Genomic DNA, 22,256 nt, shown 5'->3' on the forward strand with positions numbered 1-22,256 from the left:
CTGACCCACAGCTGCAGCCTAATGAGACTGCAGCATGTGATGTTTTGGGGTTTTTTGTTGCATGTTAAAAATATAAATATATATATATAATTTTTTTTTTTCTTCTCTCAAACACATTCCTATAAATACAACTTGTCAGAAATGAGATCTCCGGGGTATCATCATCGCCACCATCTCCCCTCTGTAAACCCGATCCCGGTGATGGCTGGGGGGAGATGCGCTCGTCCTCGGCGATAATCGATAGACGCATGCAGGTAGCCTTCCTCCCTACACACGCAGCATCACCACGCATCCTTACTCCACTGTGCAGTCTCTCCTGTTTTCTCCCCCATCACCACACATATGAGAAATCGCTCGTGGGGGCCGTGCCTATTGATCTATAAACATCTGGAACACCTCATATTTGTTTTACAAGGCAGAGGCGAACAGTCTGTGCCCGAGATAGAGGAGTGAGACAGCAGCAGCAGCAGCAGCAGCAGCACCAGGACGGACCACTTGACACCTTGCTTCACGACATCGATATGCAGTAGTGTGATACCAGCTCTGCGGAGACAGGAAGGCCAGTCCATGGCATCTTGATATTAAAACCGTGGGCTCTGCGCATTCCTCACCGACGGCGTAGTCTCTCTCTTTTTTTTTTTTTTTCCTTTCCTGCGGAGTCGAAAAGGATTAACTTGGCCAGATAAAGGCGGCGAGGGAGGAAATCTTAACATTAATTCAATTTGAGCAGATTCTGTTTTGGGGGATTCGTGGGGGATATCATTGGACCTGCGATGGACTCCAGCGCGGGGGAATATGGCATGGCTCGTCTTGGATTGTTTTTGGTTTTGATGGGGCTGTGGAGATTTAGCGATGCTTGCCCCGCATCCTGCTCTTGCAGCATCTCAAGGATTGTTTGTATTGATTCCGTACCAGGGATCGAGGATTTCCCTGTCCTCACGTTAGATGACATGGAAAACATCACCGAGATGTAAGTGTATGAAAACGATCGTGCAGACAGGCGGCGTATGAACTTATTAGGATGCAATGCGTAAAGAACTACCTTCGATCGTAGGTCGCAATAATACCCGAGGGCTGGGATTAAAAATAATACTACTAATAATAATAACATCAGGAGCAATATTAATAACAGCAGGCCTGATATCACATATTTCATGTCCAACCCTTGTGGATGGACAGAGATCTGTCTTCTGCGCTTAATGTCAAACCCAAAAACGTGTGATTTTAGTCTCATATGGGTTTGTCAGATCATGTAGCCTAGTGTATGTGCGCGCACTTGTGGTTGTGTGTGTGGCTGACTAACGACGACGGTGTGTGTGTGTGTGTGTGTGTATGTGCGTAATGGTGGTGAGAGTGCGCGTCAGGCTTATTTGGACTATACTCGGTGTTTCCTTTACAAAACAGCTCCAGAGCCACTGATGGAGTAAAAAAATGTGCGTTAGGCCCCAGCGCAGCCTCCGAGGTGTTAATTCGGGCTCTTTTTGCTTGGGGGGGGTGGCGGCGGTGAGACGAGAAACACAGCCAGCGTCTCCAAATGACCACATTACACATGAGATCACATCAGTTGTATACAGCCGGCGATAGTTATGTAGCCTCATCTGCGTCAGTGTGTGTAGGATTGTCTCGGCTGCTACAAGCCCGCACAAGTGTACAACTGCATTGCCGAAGTAAACAAACCCTTCACAGCATCAGGAAAGATTAGACGTTGTCCCTTAAAACAATGCACTAAGTTGGAGTTTGTTTAAAATTTTTTGGTGATGGGTGGGGAGGAGGCACTTTTGTTTATTACAAGTTAAAGTATCTTCAGAAATCTACAGGGTCAGTGCTGCTTCAGGAGTTTTGTCTTTATTCCCAAGGATTACAAATGCGAGAGAGGAATTTTTAAATCCTAGGTGGAGATGCCCAACAGTCTTGATTGGAGTTTTTATTGTATTTTGTAGCTGTGTTATGTAGACACAGGCGCCATGTACCACTTTATGAAATGGCTGATTTCGTCCACATCACTTTTTAAAGCTCAATTTGTAAAAAAAAAGTGTTTTAATGGTGTGAAATTATGACCAAATAACATTAACACGGTCCAATATGTACATGCAGTGCACTCTAAACTAAGCCTAAGCAACAGCCTACAACAAGTGAAGAAAAACTGCTCTTATTTATTAGATAAAAGGGGTGATCGGCATACCGTAGAATCAGAATATAATTTCAATATCAATCAATATTGTACAATAAAGTATCTTCAGAAATCTACAGGGTCAGTGCTGCTTCAGGAGTTTGTCTTTATTCCCAAGAATTAAAAATGGGAGATTTTGAGGAAGGTGCTGAGAAGCTCAACAGTCTTGACTGAAGTTTTTATGTCATTTTGTAGCTATATTATGTATAAACGGCTGATTTTGTCCCCATCACTTTTAGAGCATATAAGATGTTACATATTAATGTTAAAGATTTGAACCCAGGGCCTAATATATACATGCAGTGCACTCTAAACTAATCCTAAGCAACGGCCTACAACAAGTGCAGGAAAACCGCTCTTGTTTATTAGATAATAGATAATAGGTGTGATCAGCATACTGTAGAATCACAGTATAATATACTGGATGGGCTGATAGCAAGCTAGCTAGAAAAGCCGAGGGTTTGCAGTCATTTACAGTATAGAGCAACTATAGCCTACACAGGAGGTTACAGTGTCGCTCGCTTAAGAAGTGTCTAAATCACATATGTTGAAGACTATTTAACAAACATAATTTAATCTGAGTCCTTATGTCTCCACCACTTTTTGACACAAAGTGATGCCGTTGTACGAAGGGATGCACGATATATATCAGACCAATACTGGGAAATGTATATTATCAGCTATTTATTGGTGTCTGTTACATGCTATGAAGCAAAAGTGCTTCTATTGACTTACTTCTCTACAGGAAGACAACATGATTGCAATTTGCAGCACATGATCCACGAGGATTCACTGAGGAAAGGAAAAAAGTCAGCAAGTTTTAACACATTAAATCTTACTCTCAGAGCTCTGGGATATCTTTGCTCACTACATCTTAGCCTTCCTTACTTTCAGGTGCGCATAAACTCCACGTTAGGAACTTTAAAATACAAAATTGTGAGATTATCTGTCTTTGTTACCTTAACTCTATCGGCCATGAAAAGCAGGTTTATTATCGGTTATATTGCGCATCGCCAATAGTGTGTTTCAAAAGTGATAAACTGATGAATTTATGTGTCTACCCAGAAAACTGAGGAAAAGATTGCAAGATGTAGACTTTAGAGTTTTTATTTTATTGAATACAATCAACAAAACATGGCTCACAGGGCTGTACATATAATAAAAACAGCAACAAAAGGCAACATTAACAAAACACATTAAAAAAGCATTAGAAAAAGAATATTTGTTACTTAACAAATGTGCAATAAAACAATAATAAGAAGCATTACCAGAATATACAAACACGTAGAGGTCAGAATGTTTATATACAAGAGCACATATAAAGACAACATATGTTACTGTGAACACAGAGGGCAAGTAAAAGTTGGATAGCAGCAGATGCAAAAAGATGTGTTTTGAGTTGACTAAGATATGTTTTAATTCACCTTTTGTGGCAGTTGTGGCATTGCAATAAAAAGCAGGTACAATTTCATCTTTATTTAAAAAACCCCCCATTATTTTTGTATGTATGGTGAGAAATACAACTGATATAAACAATGTCAGCAACAGTACAGAAGAGCACATCTGTCACTCTAGTGTGTAAATACATGCTGTTGCACGGGTTCACAATATACTGACAAGGAATATGACAGTTATGTAGGCAGTTTATATAAAATTTAACTGACTATATTTGCAAAAAACACTATCATGGTCATCAGATTTTATATATAACATGTCCATATATGTCTCACACAAATATGCTTATAGATGTCATGTTCACATAAGTCACTGTATGCTAACATTGCTAATTTTAACTAAATTCATTTGCGTTTGTTTAAAATGTGTCATTACCAAAAGTTTAAAAAAGGTTTTAAAGGCTGCTAAAAATGTCTGACCCTTCTACATTTAAAATCTGCCCAATATAACATGTAACTAACAAGATTATATCACACACGCAGTGTTTCAGATCAATTTATTCAGCTGACCAGCAGATCATCTCTGCTTTAAACTTTACATTAAAGGGGCTCTGTGAAACTTCTGTGTCGTGCTGGAAGCTGTTTGTTAGTTTATGCTGTGTTAGCTACTGTTGCTCTCTGCTAGCGGAGCAGCGAGAGACAGTGAGACGAACAAACCATTTAAAAACAACTTTTATAGGCAAACCGAGAGGGACGGGGAAGGTCACATTACTATCTCCTTGCACATGGCCGATAAAAAAGTGATTAATACATGAAATTTGTTACCTTGAGCCCCTTTAAATAAATCCATGATGTTGCTAAGAACCTGTGTCGTAACATGTTTTTCTTCTATTTTTGTTCACAGATACATTGCAAATCAAGACAGACTGTTTGACATCAATGACAACAGTCTGAGGCACTACATAAACCTCAGAAACCTGTAAGTATCATCCCCTTTTGTTTTTTCACGATGTATCACGATGTATTTCACTAACTGATAACTCTACGATTTAACTTCCAACAGAACAGTGATGAGAACGAGATTGACGTCTATATCATCAGATGCATTTTACAACAATACGAGACTTCAATACGTGTAAGAGAACGTTTTAAATACCCTCTGGAGTTGTTTCATTGACGTACACGTGCGTACAGCCTTGTTCGGACTTCCATTGCTTTGCTTTCTCATTTCAGAAACCTCAGAGACAACAACCTGTCGACTCTGTCATGGAGAACGTTTCAGAACTTTAACTCGTCGCTCCCGTAAGTGTACGCAAAACTGTCGGCGGTGCGCACCCAAAGACAACAAGTTTCTCATGTGCTGCTCGTGTGCTTGTATTTTCCAGGCTCTTTCTGTCCGGAAACCCTCTGGATTGTGTTTGTGAGAACTTGTGGATCAAACTGAGGCTCCTCGAAGACCCCGACAGTCAAGACCTGAAGTGCTTGGACGACAGAGGAAAGCCGAGGTCCTTCGTCAAGCTCACTCCGCCCGGCTGTGGTAATGTGAAACCGCGTTATAATAAGCAGATATCGAACATTTAGAGGGACAGAAAAAGAGAGGTCGGAACAAAGGCGGAAAAGGAATCTGCAAACAAATCAATGTAAAGATATTTCATGTCGTTTCACACAGTGGTTCCCAACGTAGAGGTCACCCCAAGAAACGTGACACAGATGCAGGGGAGTAATGTGGAAGCTGAGTGCACCGCCTCAGGCTCCCCTCCTCCTGAGATCCTGTGGAACCTTGATATGCTCTCTACCCACCACGAGGTGAGCAGCCTCCCCTTTAAACCTCTGGTACAGGTCCACCACTTTGGGCTCCTGGTTTTTTTTTTTTTTATTATTGGTCTTTGAGTGGAGCGGAAAACATCTTGGGAAATTTGAAGCCTGTGGCCGGAAATATTACTTATGAGAGGAGCTCAAGTTTCCTAGCTGTGAACTAGAATAGGATGAAGGTCATGATAGGATAGAGACGTAGACTTGAGACTAGGACTCGTGTAAAATGTAGGTTTGGTGATGTTCTTTCATTTTATTTTACTAACAAATCCCACGAAAAGACCACAACACAGACTTAATCCTACCAGAACGTGTGTGTCGCTTATTCCTCTTCTTGAGAGAAAGAGTAAAAACCCTCTGTTACAGGTAAAACTCCTTGAATAAAAGTACAAAAGTACTCGCACCAAAATATACTTACAATAAAGTACTCATTGTGCAGAATGGCCCCTTTAGAATAGAATATTCCCTATTAAATGATTGGATTATAAATATTAATGTCCATCCCTTAATGTTGCTGCTGGTAAAGGTGGAGCTAATTTTAACTTCTTTATACACTGCTGACTACCTGGAGATCAATAATGTTTTATCTCATCATAACCTTTGACGGTACATCATGATGTATTTGTTATTCGTATTTTATTATTATTATTATTTAAGGGTTTTTCTATAAAAATGTCTTCTGATACAGCTACTATTACTTTTAAAAAAATGTGGTCGGTAACGTAATCCAAGTGTGACAATATAAAAGTAATGTAGCTCGATTACTTTCCGTTACTTTTGGCTTTGATTTTTTAAATTTTCTTTTCTCTTGACATTTTATGGAAACGTGGCTGTTGTTGGTCTTTTCATAGGATCTGTGACAATAAGGAAAAATAGTCGTATCCTTAATCTCGATGTGTGGTGTAAATATGTCACGACTGTCTCGGGTTGATATGTTATAGCAAGTAGCTCACTGTGTGCATGTATTAGAGACAGTGGTGGGTTGTGGGTAATGTAGGCGGCAGGTTTTGAAAAGGAAGAAGCATGTGTGGAGTAAAAAAGGTGATATCTCTGGTTCTGCTGCATCGTTTTCGATCATTTGCTTTTAAACTGGGCATGATGATGAACAGCTGACCGCTTTTCAAAACCTGGTGCCTACATTACCCACGATGCAACTTGTGACATCACTGGAGACAACTTATCAGATTACATGCAGCTTCCTCTGGAGCCACAAAAGGCTTTTGTATTACTTTTTCCCACATATGCAGTTGTACTCCCCTAGACCTATAAACACACTTTAATGTGTAAAATTGTGGCGTAACCCTTTAAAAAAAAAGAACGAGTGACTTTCTTAGATCAACATCAAATCGATTTTACACACATGGGACATGTAATGTAAATATTGATGCTGTGTTTCCAGGTTTATCCTTCAGGAATGAAGAGCACCCTCACCTTGTCGGACCTGTCTCCTGATGACAACGGCAGGGTGATCATATGCAGCGCTGAGAACATGGTCGGTCAGACGGAGGCCACGATTCAGCTCAACATTCTCTGTAAGGACTCCTACTTTTCTGTTAGCACTGACTGTAAATGTTAACCAACTATAGCATGCGTCTAATTTCCTCTCATGATCTTTTAAATGGTGTCCTCAAGACTTTGTTATTTCCAGTGGAAGCACAAGGCTCCTCAGTTTGTTATCATTACTGTCTCTTGGGAAATCTTATTGACTCTCCATGTTTCCTTTCCATAACTCTTCCTCCTGTGAAGCTCCTCATGCCCGACCACACTCCTCTGCTTGTTCGCCGCCACATTTCTCCTCATTTTCCTCATCCACGTTTTCCTGATGTCAGTGTTCAGATGTTGTGTCATCAGTCTCTCTCCTCCTTTCTAAGTCCATAACTGTTGCTTTTCCTACTGGCTTTTACTCCTGGTGTTGACTTTCCTATCACCCCGTTATTACTCTTCCTCTACTGTTGCCTCCGTGTCAGTTGCCCCCACCATCCAGCAGCTGCTGGGGCCGGAGCGCGACCACCACTGGTGCATCCCCTTCAGCGTGACGGGGAACCCCAAGCCTGAGCTGCAGTGGTACCACGAGAACAAGCTTCTCCTAGAGCAGGACTACATCCGCACCATGATCCACCTGTTCACCGAGAGCGAGTACCACGGCTGCCTGCAGCTGGTCAACCCCACGCACATCCACAACGGCATGTACAGGCTGGTGGCGAAAAACGAGTACGGCCATGACGAGAAGACGGTCTCAGCCCAGTTCATCGACCCGCCTTACGACCCTACAGGTGTCATTCGTTCTGTTAGAAATCAGTTCATTTCCGAGGCTGGTTTGTACTTTCAACAGCTAACATATAGATTTGTTCCCCTTTTTGACAGATGACCCCGACTACTACTGTAAGTAATTATTCAGCTTTTTAAATGCAGCAATTTTTCTTTTTGGTAGTTTTACAATAACTTTAAACGCAGTTAAAATGAACTCTTACTTGTTCTTGTCCTTGTTCTTGCATCTCGCCTCTGCCCAGACACGACAGGTAGGTGTTTGAACCTTTAGAGCGCTCACACTATATCTACACTATATATTCTCGGGATTGGGAATCACCAGAAGCCTCACGATAAGAAATCATCGCAATTCCTAAAGATACAATATGTACGACTTTTGCATTAAAATGACAAGGACTTCAAGTCCAAGTTTACTCAAGGTCGCGATATCTTACGCGATAGAGCGAGGAAGGAAGTCCACAATTGTGACAAAACGTAACGTGAATAAAACTAAAACATTACCTCGTCCATGAACATCAACGATTCAGGTGAATGAGTGAACTCAGCACTCACCAGAGACTCCGCACCGTTTGGCGGTATGCTTCGTATTGCGATAACATATATTGGGATATATTGCGATTTGTTACCTTTATTCAACTGCAAATTACTGTAAGTCCGCATGTGGGAAAACTTTGTCAACATCTGTTTTATCGAATAAGATAACATTTTCATTCTGTTTCGCTCGCTTCAATCTGTTTTAATTGCAGCTAAATGTCAAGCAGATAGATTCACTTAAAAACCTACAGCAATGTTAATAATTTATATTTTTCAAGGTTGTGCATCGATGAAACATTGCCACATAAAATATCATGATACTATGCTGTATCTATTTCCCCCCCGCCCGTAATATATACTGTAACATGGCACTCGTCATCAATAACTTTTATTATCATTGTTTTCAAATATTCTGACAAGCATTTTGATTATGATATTTGCAGACCCGCCGCTCCCTCCTTTGGACGACAGCGTCGCAGTAAGTGATCCTCATCAGTCCTGACCATTTACAGAAATTTATAAATCTTTTTCCTGGTTTTGTTTGAATTGTTTTTAAAAAAAGGTCCAAAAATAATATGTATCAGTGTTTTATGTATGATAAATATGTTTTTTTTTACTCCTTTAATTTGTAGTTATAGGGATCCCAACCCCAGATTAGTAACCACTGATCTAAAGGACGTTTTGTCGACCGTTGTGTTTCTAACAATCTTTGTGTTGTCTTTTCAGGTGTATGTAGTTGTGGGAATCGCAGGAGTTGCCTTGACCGGTTGCGTTCTGATGGTCATCATTCTGAAATATGGAAGAAACTCCAAATTTGGTATTAAAGGTGAACTAATTTTCTTAAAGGAGTAGTTCGACATTTTGGGAAATACACCTATTCTTGTATCGCTTATTTCTTGCCGAGAGTTACAAGGTGACACTCTCATATGTGTGAGGCTAAAGCCAGCAGACGTTATCTTGGCTGAGCACAAAGAGCCAGCTCATTTCCAGTCTTGGTGCTATGCTAAGCTAACCAGCTGCTGGCTGCAGCCTTGTATATACACATGAGAGCGGTATTTGACTCTCAGCAAGACAAAGAATTTCGCAAAATGTCGAATTATTCTTTTGTTAATTAAGACTATGTAACACACCATGATTCTGTGTGTTATAGTTTAACGTTATTTTGTTGCACATATTGCATTTGATTTGTCAAGAAATCCTCTGATGTGTGATCAGTTCGTTCCAACTTGCATAACGTAGCTGTATGATTGCACACACAAACACACCCTTACAGTGAGTTTACACATGTACAAATAATTCACAGGCAGGTTTAAAATCTTTTTAGCGGGGTCGAAACTCATGAAGATATTTAATGTAATGAAAATGTGCCATATCCTGCACAGTTATGGATGCTTCATTAGGCGAGTTTTATGTGATAAATACATTGATGACAACACTTAAATATCCTTATGTCTGCTTACAACTACATTAAACCATTAATGAAGTGATTATAAAGTACTTATAAGTACTAAATCAGAGACACAATGACTGTAGAGGAATTGATAAGTCCTACTTTGTTCTCATGTTGATTTAGTCGGCCTGTGATCTGCTGATACATTATTGTCTTTGTATACAACTTGTATTTTCTCTTTTTTCTCCCTCCTCCTCTTCCTCCTGTATGACCACAATCCTTCTTCTCTCTCCCCTCCCCTCCTCTTCTCTGTCCTCCTCTGTGGCTCCCCAGGCTCCTCCTCAGTCATCAGTAATGACGATGACTCTGCCAGCCCTCTTCATCACGTCTCCAATGGCAACAACACCCCGTCGTCCTCGGAGATGGGTCCAGACGCAGTGATCATTGGGATGACAAAGATTCCTGTCATTGAGAACCCACAGTACTTCCGTAACTCCGGCAGCATGCTGAAATCTGACACGTGTGAGTTACTGCCTCGCTCGGCAAACGGCCGGTAACCCGGACCTTTTCTGATAAATCCATGCAGGGGTCACTGCCCGACGCCATATTTATTGTCAGCATCCTGCTGTATTGTGATAGCGACTCCTGCTCTTGCAGGGGGGGGGGGCAGCTGGACACTTAGCCTACACATGATGTTCAGACACACAAGCTTGTTTACAGGAGGTCAAGTCAGTAGAATCAAACATTTTTTCATTCTCGGACGCACATGATTCATTTTACTTCTGAGAAATTTTATTTGGAGCTGAATCGAGTTGTTGATTGGCTGAAAAATAACAGTCAGCAATTGTGATAACTGTTTAAGTAATTTATCGAGCAAAAATGTTAAACATTTGCTAGTTTTAGCCTTTAAAATATGTAGATTTTGTTTTATTTTTATTGTGATTTATTTTTTTCTTTTACATTTTTATTTGTATTTTGTTCATTTCACATGTATCACTTGACACGGTATCAGTGCAAGTGCAACTAAGTCTCTTCTAGAGGTTTTCTTTTATAACACTGGTCACAATTATTAACAACAGAACAAAGTAAGCTTTCTCCTGAGATACTACAAACAAAAAGGAATTAAAAAAAGAAAAGGGAATCAAGACCGAGCTGGTAGATGCCATGAAATAATATATTTCATCATATTCTCACTCAAAGTCTGACCTCAAAGGGCGAATATGTATAAATTCACTTAAATTATGAGGAGAATGTGAATAAATAGCAGTTTTGACATTAAGGTCTCTATCTGGTGTGTTACAGAGATATCTACTGAAGTTAGCATGCTATCCAGCTAGCCCAGGCCCGGTCCAATGCCCAGGCCCTGGTTCCCGAGCTCCCAGTCTAAACCGCTAGCTGCATTGTAACTGAGCCAACTAGCTAACTGCAGCTACTGTTAGCTAGTAATTTTCCCCCTTTTTTCCCTCCCTGACGGCCTGAAAGTATTTTGTAGCAGCGTGTTATCATCGATACTCCATCCTTCAAATGAGATGTCACCCGCGTTTACAGTACCACATCTGAACGGGATGTTGACTCCAAATACATGATTACATTTTTATGAATTTCCTGCCAAAAGGGAACAATAATCTGGCGAGATCTGAAAGTCGCTAACATTTACTGCCACTTCCCAGAAGTCGTTTTTGCAAAGGTGTAATAAAGAAATTCCAACAGAATTATTGCCACGAAGTCGAACGAGTTGTTTTGTGTCGTTTTAAATACCTTTTAGTTTTGGACTGTTCATCAGACAAATTATTTCATCTGAAGACGTAAACTTGTGCTGTAGAAGACAGCGGGTGGCTTTCCTAATATTTTCTAGGTGAATTTATGAATTACCAAATCAAACTGCTCATCATTTTTAGCCTAATTTAATTTGACCTGTAGACTTAAAGGGATATATTCCTGACTAAAACACTCAAACTCCTTCCAGTAAAGACATTTTACGTACACCAAAATTCCCACTACATAATCAAGCGACACTTGTGACCTTGAGCCCAATTTGTCTTATTTCTGCATTTCAGTCGTCCAGCACATCAAGAGACACAACATCGTGCTGAAGCGGGAGCTGGGAGAGGGAGCCTTCGGGAAGGTGTTTCTTGCCGAGTGCTACAACCTGACACCAGACCAGGAGAAGCTCCACGTGGCAGTCAAGGTACGGATCAGGAAGCCACTCTCTCAGATAATCAATGCACCTGTCAATCAGTTAGTGATTCCTATTGACTAGATGTACATTAATGTAGACAACGCTCCTGATTGTGGCTCCCTTGTCATCGTGTCTCTGCCCTTCGTCAGACTCTGAAAGAGGCCAACGAGAGCGGCCGGGCGGACTTCTACAGAGAGGCCGAGCTTCTCACCAACCTGCAGCACGAGCACATCGTCACCTTCTACGGAGTGTGTGTGGAGAGCGACCCTCTCATCATGGTGTTTGAGTACATGAAACATGGTGACCTAAACAAGTTCCTCAGGTAGGTTCATTTTCACACGAGCTAAAGGAAGAGTTCAGCATTTTGGGACATATACGTCTTGCTTAGATGAGAATACTGACACTGCTCACATGTCGATATGTTCAATATGTCGGCTACAGCAGCCTAACAACAATATATAACAAAGCCTTAAAGGTACACTATGCATGATTTTCTTTCTTACGTTCTTATTATTTTGCTGTGTTCGGGCTGATTCCCAGGTCGTCATAAACTGACTGATTGGTGGCTGCCAACCCATTTCTTGGCTGCGAGCTGTGACTTACTGGATATGATGTTTAATTAGTGGCAAAACCCACACACATAAAAACCATTACAATACAAGCACACAGAGCAGAGTATGCGAGTGGAAAAGCATCCTTGCAAGGGAGCATTTCTGCTCCCGGTCTTGCAAGATCGGGTCTGTGACTTGGCATGCTGTCGAGGTCATTGTCTCTCTGGCTGTGCAGCTGTAGATCCTCATCCGGACATTCCTTCAGCTCTGCTCTGGAACAAACTCTCAGCATTTTCAACTGTCTCTGTAAACATGTTTGTCCGGTAACCCCTGATGGAAGAAGTATTACAATCCTTTACTATTACAATGAAAACGGTGAAGCACATTGAAGGTTGTAAATGCTGAGTGTTTGTTCCAGAGGAGTGCTGAAGGAATGTCCTGATGAGGATCTGCAGAGAGAGGATGACCACTGCAACATCAACACAGGATGTATGTGAGGGAGGAGGGAGATTTTAATTCAGTAGCTCAGATCACACGTGAGATGATGCCGGAGCAGCTACAAAGAACGACTCCGCTTCCTCCGGACTCACAGAATGTGTTTACCTGCTACATTGGCTCGTGTGTTTAGCTTTATGTCCAGAGCAATATGGGAAAATCACTTACTATGGCTCTCAAGCGATATAGTGAACTCTTGAGATTAGAAAAACTTGAAAATGGATCACCAGAAAGAAACGTTTCATTTAACCAACAATACAAAACTCAAAGATAATTCATTCAATTTTCATTCAATTTACAATCTCAGAATATAAATGGTAGAAAGTTGTATTTAAAATCGCCGTTTTCTAGTGGACGGGGTCATTACAATGTGTCATTTTCTTCAGTGATTGAAGCTCTGACGAAGTGTTTCTGGGTGCAGGTCCCACGGTCCTGATGCAGTGCTAATGGCAGACGGTCAACACAGTATCCTGGTGGAGCTCACCCAGTCCCAGATGCTGCACATTGCCCAGCAGATTGCTGCTGGCATGGTCTACCTGGCCTCCCAGCACTTCGTCCACAGAGACTTGGCAACCAGGAACTGCCTGGTAGGAGAAAACCTGCTGGTCAAGATAGGAGACTTTGGCATGTCCAGAGACGTTTACAGCACAGACTACTACAGAGTGAGTCCAAAGTATTTTTTGATTTTTGTCCCCATTCTCACCTCATCTTACACACACACACACACACACACACACACACACACACACACACACACACACACACACACACACACACACACACACACACACACACACACACACACACACACACACACACACACACACACACACACACACCCTCTGATATACACACAGAAATATGGAAATGCGGCCACATCGTCTCAAATATGTAATTAGAATTTTATTCCAGTTTTGGCCTGAAATAGCTGTGTAGCTGCAGAAATGACAATTTCAACCAGAGGTATTTTATCTATTTTTAATACCATTTAAATGCAAATTCTATAATCTGCATAAAATTACTGTTTCGATGGTAATAAAGGCCAACAGTGCAAAAAAAATGCATCAGCCATGTCTCTTTCTCCCAGGGCAGCGAGTTAAAACCTCCCTTCACTCGGCATGACCGGCATCATATTAAACCATAGAGGAGTTATAGTATATTGTATGTAAATATCACACTTTGATGGATAAAATAAAAAAAAGAAGAATAAATTGTCACGTTGAGGAGCAGATTGAATTATTTTATTTCCCGTCTCAGATCCCACAGTGCCCTCTGCTGCCCGAAGCAGAGTCAGAAATCCAAACACACACACACACGAGAAACATCATCTCAGTGATGCATTTGCCGCGGCAGATAAGATCACCATAAACAGCGCCTGTCACTAACTCCTGATATCAAACGTTTTTATCAAAGCGAAATCAAAAGCATGCACGCAGCTGACGATACGAGGCCATCTCGTCTGCTGTAAGCTGCTACAGTAAATTAGATCAACCAGGAAAACTAATATAACTGCAGTTAACGATCGGTTTAGTTGTGAATGAAACTAGAATTATATAGAATTACAGTCACTGGTCATAAAGAGTGTCATATAGTGTCTATATGAGGTCTAACACAAGACAAACAAGTTGTAGTTTTAAAGGAAGGTCAATTTATTAAATTAATTACAAACAGTCAAACAAAACAAACTGACCCAGCCTCCCAGACCAACCCACCTGGGGGCTAACCCTCGACCCTAACACCACAGAACAACTAAACCTGAATTGAAATGAAGCCACGAAAACTGGACTACCGCACCCATCAGATAAACATAAATCAGAAACATAATACCTCAGCCAGAGAGAGACCAGAGCCTAGTGCCCTACCCCCTCTTATTGGATTTTCCCAATCAGCCAGACTGCTATCACCTGGCAAGGCTCGAGGCCAATCACCAGCCACAGTGCCACACCCTGGCCAGCAGAGAGGGAGCGTGTAACAATAGTTACGCTTCACTGTTGGGTAATTGGTGTCGAATACGAGCTAATGTAGGTGAAGTGGTGAAGGGATGGACGTACAGTAAAGGTGATTAGATAAAAGAGGCGACGGGAAGGGAGGGAAATGCGTTTAGTAGACAGGAAATAACTGATGGAAGAGCACAGAAAGACACTGATTGGGTGAGGAACAGCAGGCATGTTACAGGAATGCTCGGGTGACTCAACTTAATTGCTGCGTATACACTCAGTTTCCAGTTAATGAGGTACACGAGGCAGAAAATAATGCGGTTTAATACAACAGTGCTGCAGTAGATCCAACTTGTATGAAGGGTATGATGTTAAGATTTGTTTGCATTGTTGATTCAACTGTGTGCTCACTTAAATGTGTTGTTTTATGGGCTACAAACAGGTGTTTCCCCACCCAATTAGTTTTTACATGATGATTCTTCTTTTCTCTTCTTAGGACTCCCATTCACTTCCACATGGTCGTTATTAGTCTTCTTGGCATTTTACTGAACATCCAAACCCACAAAAAGTTAAATTAATTCCTCAGTATCAATCAGTAAAGTAACTGTGAACATAAAACAACCAACAAAAGTGTATATCTACACACAAACAATGGAAACAAACGGCTGTGTCACATAATATAAGTGCTATTTTATTCAGTATGCCTGTTAAGAAGTCAAGGAAAAGCAAACTCATAAGAATTTATCATCTATTGACCCTGAATATTTGCAGCATATTTCCCAGCAATCAATTCAATCATTGTCAAGATATTTAATTAAAAAAACACAGACCCAGAACTACATCACAGGGCAGAAGATGAAAAGTCAGAGGATCACCGCAGTCATTAAAATTCATCCTCTGGACGACATGAATGTCTTCACCAAATTTCACGTCAATACATGCAGTAGTTTCTGAGATATTTCAGTCTGGATCAACCAAACGGCCACACAACCACACATGTGGCTAAAAATAAAGCGCAGTCAGTTCAACCAGCAGCTGTTCAGAAGATGTTTTTACTCTCTGATGGAGACTCTCTCTCTCTCTCTATCTGCAGGTGGGCGGTCATACGATGCTGCCAATCCGCTGGATGCCCCCAGAGAGCATCATGTACCGGCGGTTCACCACAGAGAGTGACGTGTGGAGCCTCGGCGTGGTGCTGTGGGAGATCTTCACATACGGCAAGCAGCCCTGGTACCAGCTCTCCAACAACGAGGTCAGAGTCACACGAGCTCCGCAGTTACTGCGGTCACCGCTGGCTCTCAGCGGTCGAGCAGTGTTCATAGAGACACTTTAAATTAGTAGTCTGCCTTAAGTTCATGATATCCATTTACACTGACGTTATTATATCATATTCATCAAAAGCGTCCATGTTCGCTTTCTTCCTACAATGTTTTTGTCATTTTCTTATATTTTAACATTCAAACAAAGAAGCAAAAAATGACGATACAACAGTTTGAGACCAGAATGTCAACTAAACCAAATAATAATATAGACCAGCTCAGCTCTGAAAGCTTATTTTATCTCAAAAAACAATTACCACTGCATAAATGAGAAAACCTAATGATTATCGTATTTAAATCGTTTTCATGTTGTTCGCCAAACATCAGACTTTGTTTCGTCCCCCTCTCTCCTGCAGGTGATCGAGTGCATCACCCAGGGCCGCGTGCTGCAGCGGCCCCGCACCTGTCCTAAAGAGGTGTACGACCTGATGCTGGGCTGCTGGCAGAGGGAGCCCTACATGAGGCTGAACATCAAGGAGATCCACAGCATGCTCCAGAGCCTCGCCAAGGCCTCGCCTGTGTACCTGGACATACTGGGCTGATGCACCGGGCCTCTTGTATGTACTTTGCGTGCATGTGTGCGTGTGAGCTGGGTATGCTGAGAGTGCGTGTTTGTCTGCACATGACGAGACGGAGGGAAGAGGAGGAAGTGAGGGTCGTGCGACTGCGTGAGCGCCCGCGTCTGTGTACAGTACCTGGCTGTAAATGTTACTGTAAATGCTATCGTCCGTGTCCTCATCACATCGAGAAAAAGCCTTAAATTTTGAGTGATTTGCTTTTTGCTTCTTCTTTTTTTTTTTGTTTCTTATCCATCCGCAGACGTTAACTGAGGCATGTTTCACAAATGGAAACCAAAATGCATACAGGATTATGTAACTTTATCCGAAACCATCAACACTCCTATATGTTAAAGGCATAAAAAGAAATGACACCCGATAATCAGAAACAGTGATTACTGGGTTATTCTGTCGTCATCGCATTAAAATAATCACTCACTGCTGGGAACGAACAAAGGGAAAATAACGTGTCTCCATGATGGACAGTGTGTGGACACAACTTTGTAGATAGAGCTTCGTCTTCTTCGTCACACAGAGCAACATAATCTGCAGGAGGAGAGAGCGACTCATTAGGCTTCTCCTCAAGCTTTCTTTCTTTTATACGTCACGGATTAATATTTGTGTTTACAAATCTTGTTTCTGTTTTCATACGGAGCAGCCGATTAGTTTTTTTGAGTCGTCTACGGAAACTTTAAACCTACACGTATAATATCATCGAACTGGTCTCGTCAATCTGCGTATAAATAAAAGGACTTTATGCTTTCAAATAAAGTGCAGTGCATACGTCAGAGTTCAATTTTTCCTGCAGATGATACATGGATCCTTTCAAATAGCTTCATTTTTTAAGTGTGAAATTTGGATGCATAACTGAAACGATTGGTGCATCATCCGCATGCTGAATTGGTGCTATTTGAGAGACTAAAGTCATGTTGTTTGTACTCAAATTGGGCCGACTATTATACACGTATGTTTAAAACAAAAAATCAGTGTGAAACCCAGATAGATTCTCGTTAATGCCTGTGTCTGTCATGTATAACCTACTCTAGTCCGCTGAAGGACTTCCCCATGTAAAATCAGTGTTGAAGTTGTAAAAACTCAAGGGCAAACAGCTTTTTTTGAGTTTTTTTTAATTTTTCAATAACATTTGTCATATTTCATGTAAATATCTGTTACAACAGGTCACTTTTATTATCGAAGTGGTGTTTTTAAACGTTGTTGGAGTGCTCTCCTCATCTCGCAGCCTTTTCATTTGATGTATCTAAAGCACAGAGAATGAGGACTCGGCGGTGTTGAGCTGTGCCTATCCCCCCGCCCTTAAAAAAAAAAAAGAAAAAGTGAGCACAGTTTTTTTGTTTTGTTTTTTTCATTCACCAGCAATGCCATTTAGCAAATCGTTGTTGTTCGGTGGCCCATATCTGTAAGTGATGTGGTTTTGTATGCATCTTCAGAAGCAGGTTTTCAAATGTCGTGATGAGATTGTGTTCATGGTTTGACGAGAGGAGATGAACTTCGGGATCTTCTCTCAGAGAGACTGTCGGGGCATTTCGATGCAATTTGCTGTGCACTAATGTAGATCGAATACCTTGAGGATTTCTTTGTTTTCAGCACTTTGGTTTTGTATGTATTGAAGTTGCTACTCGTTTATTTGTCATTTATTGACATAACAAGAGTGTACTTTAAAGATCTAATCTTAAATGCTACATAAAAGGGTAGGAGACCACAGTAAAAAGGGTTAATTAAGAGTCTGATTGGCCTTAAAGTGTCCCAGGGGTGCTTTCATCTCTCTGAGCTGCCCCACAGCTCCTCACTTTGGGCATCGGTAAAGCACATTTGTACAGGCTGAGGACCTTTAAGGGGAATTCTGGTATTTTTAAACCTGAGCCCTTTATTTAAATGTATTGGGAGTGTAAATGTTACCAACATCGCTCCAGCAGTTCACCTCAGCACACAGCACGGATCCAACGGCTGCATTGTAATCCCTTCGACTGTCAAAGTTACATCGACTAAAAGTGTTGTTATTGTAAGTGACTGACTATATCACAGAAATGACTCCGACCTTTTTAAGATCCTTTTGTAGCCAGAAACACGAGTCCCGCTCTGAAATCTCGCAAGAGGTGAGGTGTTGCAGGAAGACGTCAGAGTTGGAGAGAGGAGACTGATTGGAGTTATTTCCAAAGTCATGGCTGAGTATTTAACTGATTTTGACAATCTAGCTGAGGGAACAGCTGCATCAACTCACCCTGCAAGATTTCAGAGCGACACCTCTCCTCGAACAACACACTGTGTTTCTGGTTAACAAAAAGGATCTTTGCAAGGCGACCAGCGAGGCAGTTAGCCAGCTGGCTAGCTAGCTACCCTCGCAGGCACTTCGTGGAGATTCTCGACTCCGAAAAATGCTGGAGCATATTATCCATTCGCCGTCTGTTTTCATAAAATGGCCCATATTTGAAATCTACGCAGTTCATTGCTCGCGTAAAAAGTTCTCAAAGGTAGAGTTAGTGATGAAATAATGTATTTAAACTCCAGTGTGGTGCTTGAACGAACTGCTGTCTGACAGTGAAACGCACTACATACTCAATTTCACATCATCGTTATTATGTTTCCGTCACGTTGTCTGACACTCAACAACCTTAACAACAGCACTGTTAGCGGCCGTAACTTTGACTGTTGCAGTTGCCCCAAAGGATTACACTGCAGCCTTTGCAGCCTGCTGAGACGATCTACTGGACCGACTCCAAAACTTTTGCTAAGTATAAATCATTTACACACCATGGAGCCTTGGTTTAAAAATACTGGAATTGCCCTTTAATGCATCCTTGAAGTTTATTTTCCAAATTGTCCTCGATAGTGTCGTTTCCTGAGATTAAAAAGAGGCTAAAATATTAAAGTAAGTCTGGTGGTCCGAGTGTCTAGTACGAACTTCTGTATTAACCTTAAGCTTGATAATGAGTGTCATGTATTTCCATATAGAGGCATAAAGCAGTGCGCCTCTTTGCTGAGACAATAAGTTAAGTGCACTTTGTAGCGTAACTTAACCCCCCCCCCCTCCAACCCCAACCCCCCTAAATGCACAACCTGAGCGGCTGTGCTCAGCGCTCTCCGCCTCGACCTCAACTGCACTTAATGACGAAACAAAAACATGTCGCCCGTGCTACGCCGGCCATGAACGAAGCAAAACTCTGACACACTGTCCCGGATAAAAATGTCCCTCTATGTTTTTATTACAGCGTTTGTCAGTTCTGTATAATAGTCACGTGTCCGCTGTACATAACTCGCTGTCCATTCTGTACAGTTCTGATATTTGTCTATATCAATAGTAGGCTACGTTTAATAGTATAATCTGTTTTAAAGCAGGTATCATGTCAAAACTGTGTGACATCTATTGAAGACAACGTGTTATGGGCCACTGGCAATACATACTATATGTAAATACGATTTTATTTGTGCTACATTGTATAATTTCTTTGTGCTCGTTCATGATACCAGTGAGAATACAATCCTTTTTTTTTTCTTTGGCAACTTTTGATCTGCAGAGGACTTGATTTGAACAATGTGTTTTTTTTTTCTCTGAAGAAAAAAAAAAAAGAAAAAGAAAAAAGATCTCCTCTGTCCTCTCCACTGTGATGGGGAGCTTACACAGAGGCTGTCTGAGAAGCTGTCTGTCTGCAGGAGCACCATAGACTCTGGATTTGATTTGAAAATAAAAAATAAAAAAACACATCAGGATCTCTCCTCGCTGACAGGCGCCCCCCCCCCCCCCCCAGCAGACGTGTGGCCGAGTGGCGAGGAGGCCAAAGGTCGCCTCTCGGCCAGAACAACCCCACCACTCAACCTCTGACTGACTGTAGCCTATTTTGATCCTCTTTCAGATGAATAACTGTGACTTTGCATCATGAATAGTATATTATTTTGAATGTAATCTAGAAGGGTCGGGACCTTTTTTGAATGTAATCTATCTCGAGGGGAGGGGGGGTTAAGGATTTTTTTGTAAATACATGGTAAAAGAAAAAAAGATTACAATTTTCATTCCTGTGCAGATAACAAATTTTACTTACTGTGTGAATACAAAGAGAGAGTGCGTATGTGTTTGTATGTGTGTGCCTAATGTCGCCAAGATGGCTGACATCCGTATGCAAGAGTGTGTGTGTGTGTGTGTGTGTGTTTCAGAGCGTGTGTGTGTGTGTGCTCTCCTGGCAGATTTAATCCTGCTTTAATCAGCCAGTTCTATCAATCAATTCAATGCTTTGTGCATCATGTGAGTAGCTTATCCACAATTAATGGAAATGTTCCTTGTGATACTGTGCATTTAATAAAGGTGGTATGTCTTACAATACGCTCGTGTGCCCTCACGATCCTTCTCGTCTCGATGTGCACGACTCAAAGGAAGCGTTCAGCGCTTTGGTAAATATGCTTGTATGCTTTCTTGCGCAGAGTGAAAATGCATATTTGAAAACATATTGAGCTCATAATATACACACATTGTTAAAGATTAAACCAGTGGTCCTCTCTGACAACTGCGGCAGGGTCCGCCAAATATAAACAAAGTAAAATAGCATGAAACTGTGTTGCCCTTTAAGTTCAGTTTGTTATTTCAGCCATGAAAACAAAGAGAGTTTGTTTATTTAGTTTGTTTAAAAAAACAAATAAATCTGTCAACTAAGATCTTTGTCATCTGATTAAAATAACATCCCCAAAACTACATAATGCACCTTTAAATCATTCATAATCTGTGACGTAATCAGTAACTAAAGGTGTCAAATGAAATGTATTGGTAGATAATCAGTCGATAATCTATTTTTCTTTTCTTGCAGTTGGCCTTGTTGGGTTATTATACAATATATGGCCTCCAACCAGATATACTATAATAGCCCTGTGTTGCATAATGACTAATAAATGACCTTGTGCATCTTATAGGACTGACCGCTCCAGTCAGCCAGCTGCTGACCTGTTAACTTGTCCTGTGGAGGCTTTAGACAGTCTGAGCACCACGCAGACTGTCTGTTAAGGTGTGATTGACATTTAATCTGTTTCCCCATTGCTGTTGGTGGTGGGCTACTTTAAGAAGAATCCAACATGTGTCATGAAAGGTATCCCGCAGGCACCATTTGTTTCTAACAATAACTACCGAGGAGTGACACGGACAGCTGCCCTAAATGGCCTCAGACACACACACACACACACACACACACACACACACAGAGGACTGACCAGTGCAAACAGCTTCTTAGATGCTCTTGACAAAGTATATTGTCGCAGTTTTTACACGTACACTGAGGGACTCTTATCCTGCACGGTGTGTAACCTACCTGTTTTTTTGTTTTGTAGTGTTACTGGTGAGAAGCTCCACTCTCCACACTCAGTTGCTGAGTCCATCCATCAAGGTCGTCCTCCTCAACAGATTTACCTCATGTCTTTCATGAGTGGGGGGGTCACCTACTGCCCTCTGAGGGAGGCTTCAGTGTGTCTGCTCCAGGATTAAACACAACAACCCTCCTTTTGTCTTATTCTTTAAAAAAACAGCCCAGGAGGACTTAATACTGCGCAAACGTGTACTTCAATGTTCTTGCTTTTCTGGTTTTATCTTACACTGACTGCATGATGTGTCTTAGTGTCTACTTTCATTCTGTAAATTTTGTTTTATTTATCTTGT

At 41.4% G+C, this 22,256-nt stretch overlaps 1 protein-coding gene across 1 annotated transcript; it reads left to right on the top strand.

Moving 5' to 3' along the window:
* Positions 1-206: 206 nt before the first annotated feature.
* On the top strand, positions 207-20,939 carry ntrk2b (neurotrophic tyrosine kinase, receptor, type 2b). Its single transcript, XM_084382685.1, has 16 exons — positions 207-970; positions 4,469-4,543; positions 4,628-4,699; positions 4,798-4,866; positions 4,950-5,101; positions 5,234-5,370; positions 6,776-6,908; positions 7,344-7,649; positions 8,622-8,656; positions 8,905-9,004; positions 9,902-10,090; positions 11,626-11,756; positions 11,897-12,069; positions 13,215-13,455; positions 15,824-15,982; positions 16,406-20,939. Exons 1-16 carry the CDS (start codon positions 774-776, stop codon positions 16,589-16,591), a joined length of 2,355 nt encoding a protein of 784 aa, XP_084238811.1. The 5' UTR covers positions 207-773; the 3' UTR covers positions 16,592-20,939.
* The last annotated feature ends 1,317 nt before the right edge of the window (positions 20,940-22,256 follow it).

This window comes from Pagrus pagrus (assembly GCF_965226575.1).
Source record: "Pagrus pagrus genome assembly, chromosome: 19".
In the NCBI taxonomy this organism is placed as follows: Eukaryota; Metazoa; Chordata; class Actinopteri; order Spariformes; family Sparidae; genus Pagrus; species Pagrus pagrus.

Excerpts from the sequence above, each read along its gene's own strand:
- ntrk2b (XM_084382685.1), top strand. The coding sequence starts at position 774 with ATGGACTCCAGCGCGGGGGAATATGGCATGGCTCGTCTTGGATTGTTT. Across the intron at positions 7,650-8,621 it reads CCCGCCTTACGACCCTACAG|ACCCGCCGCTCCCTCCTTTG; the intron begins GTGTCATTCGTT and ends TGATATTTGCAG. Across the intron at positions 9,005-9,901 it reads CTCCAAATTTGGTATTAAAG|GCTCCTCCTCAGTCATCAGT; the intron begins GTGAACTAATTT and ends GTGGCTCCCCAG.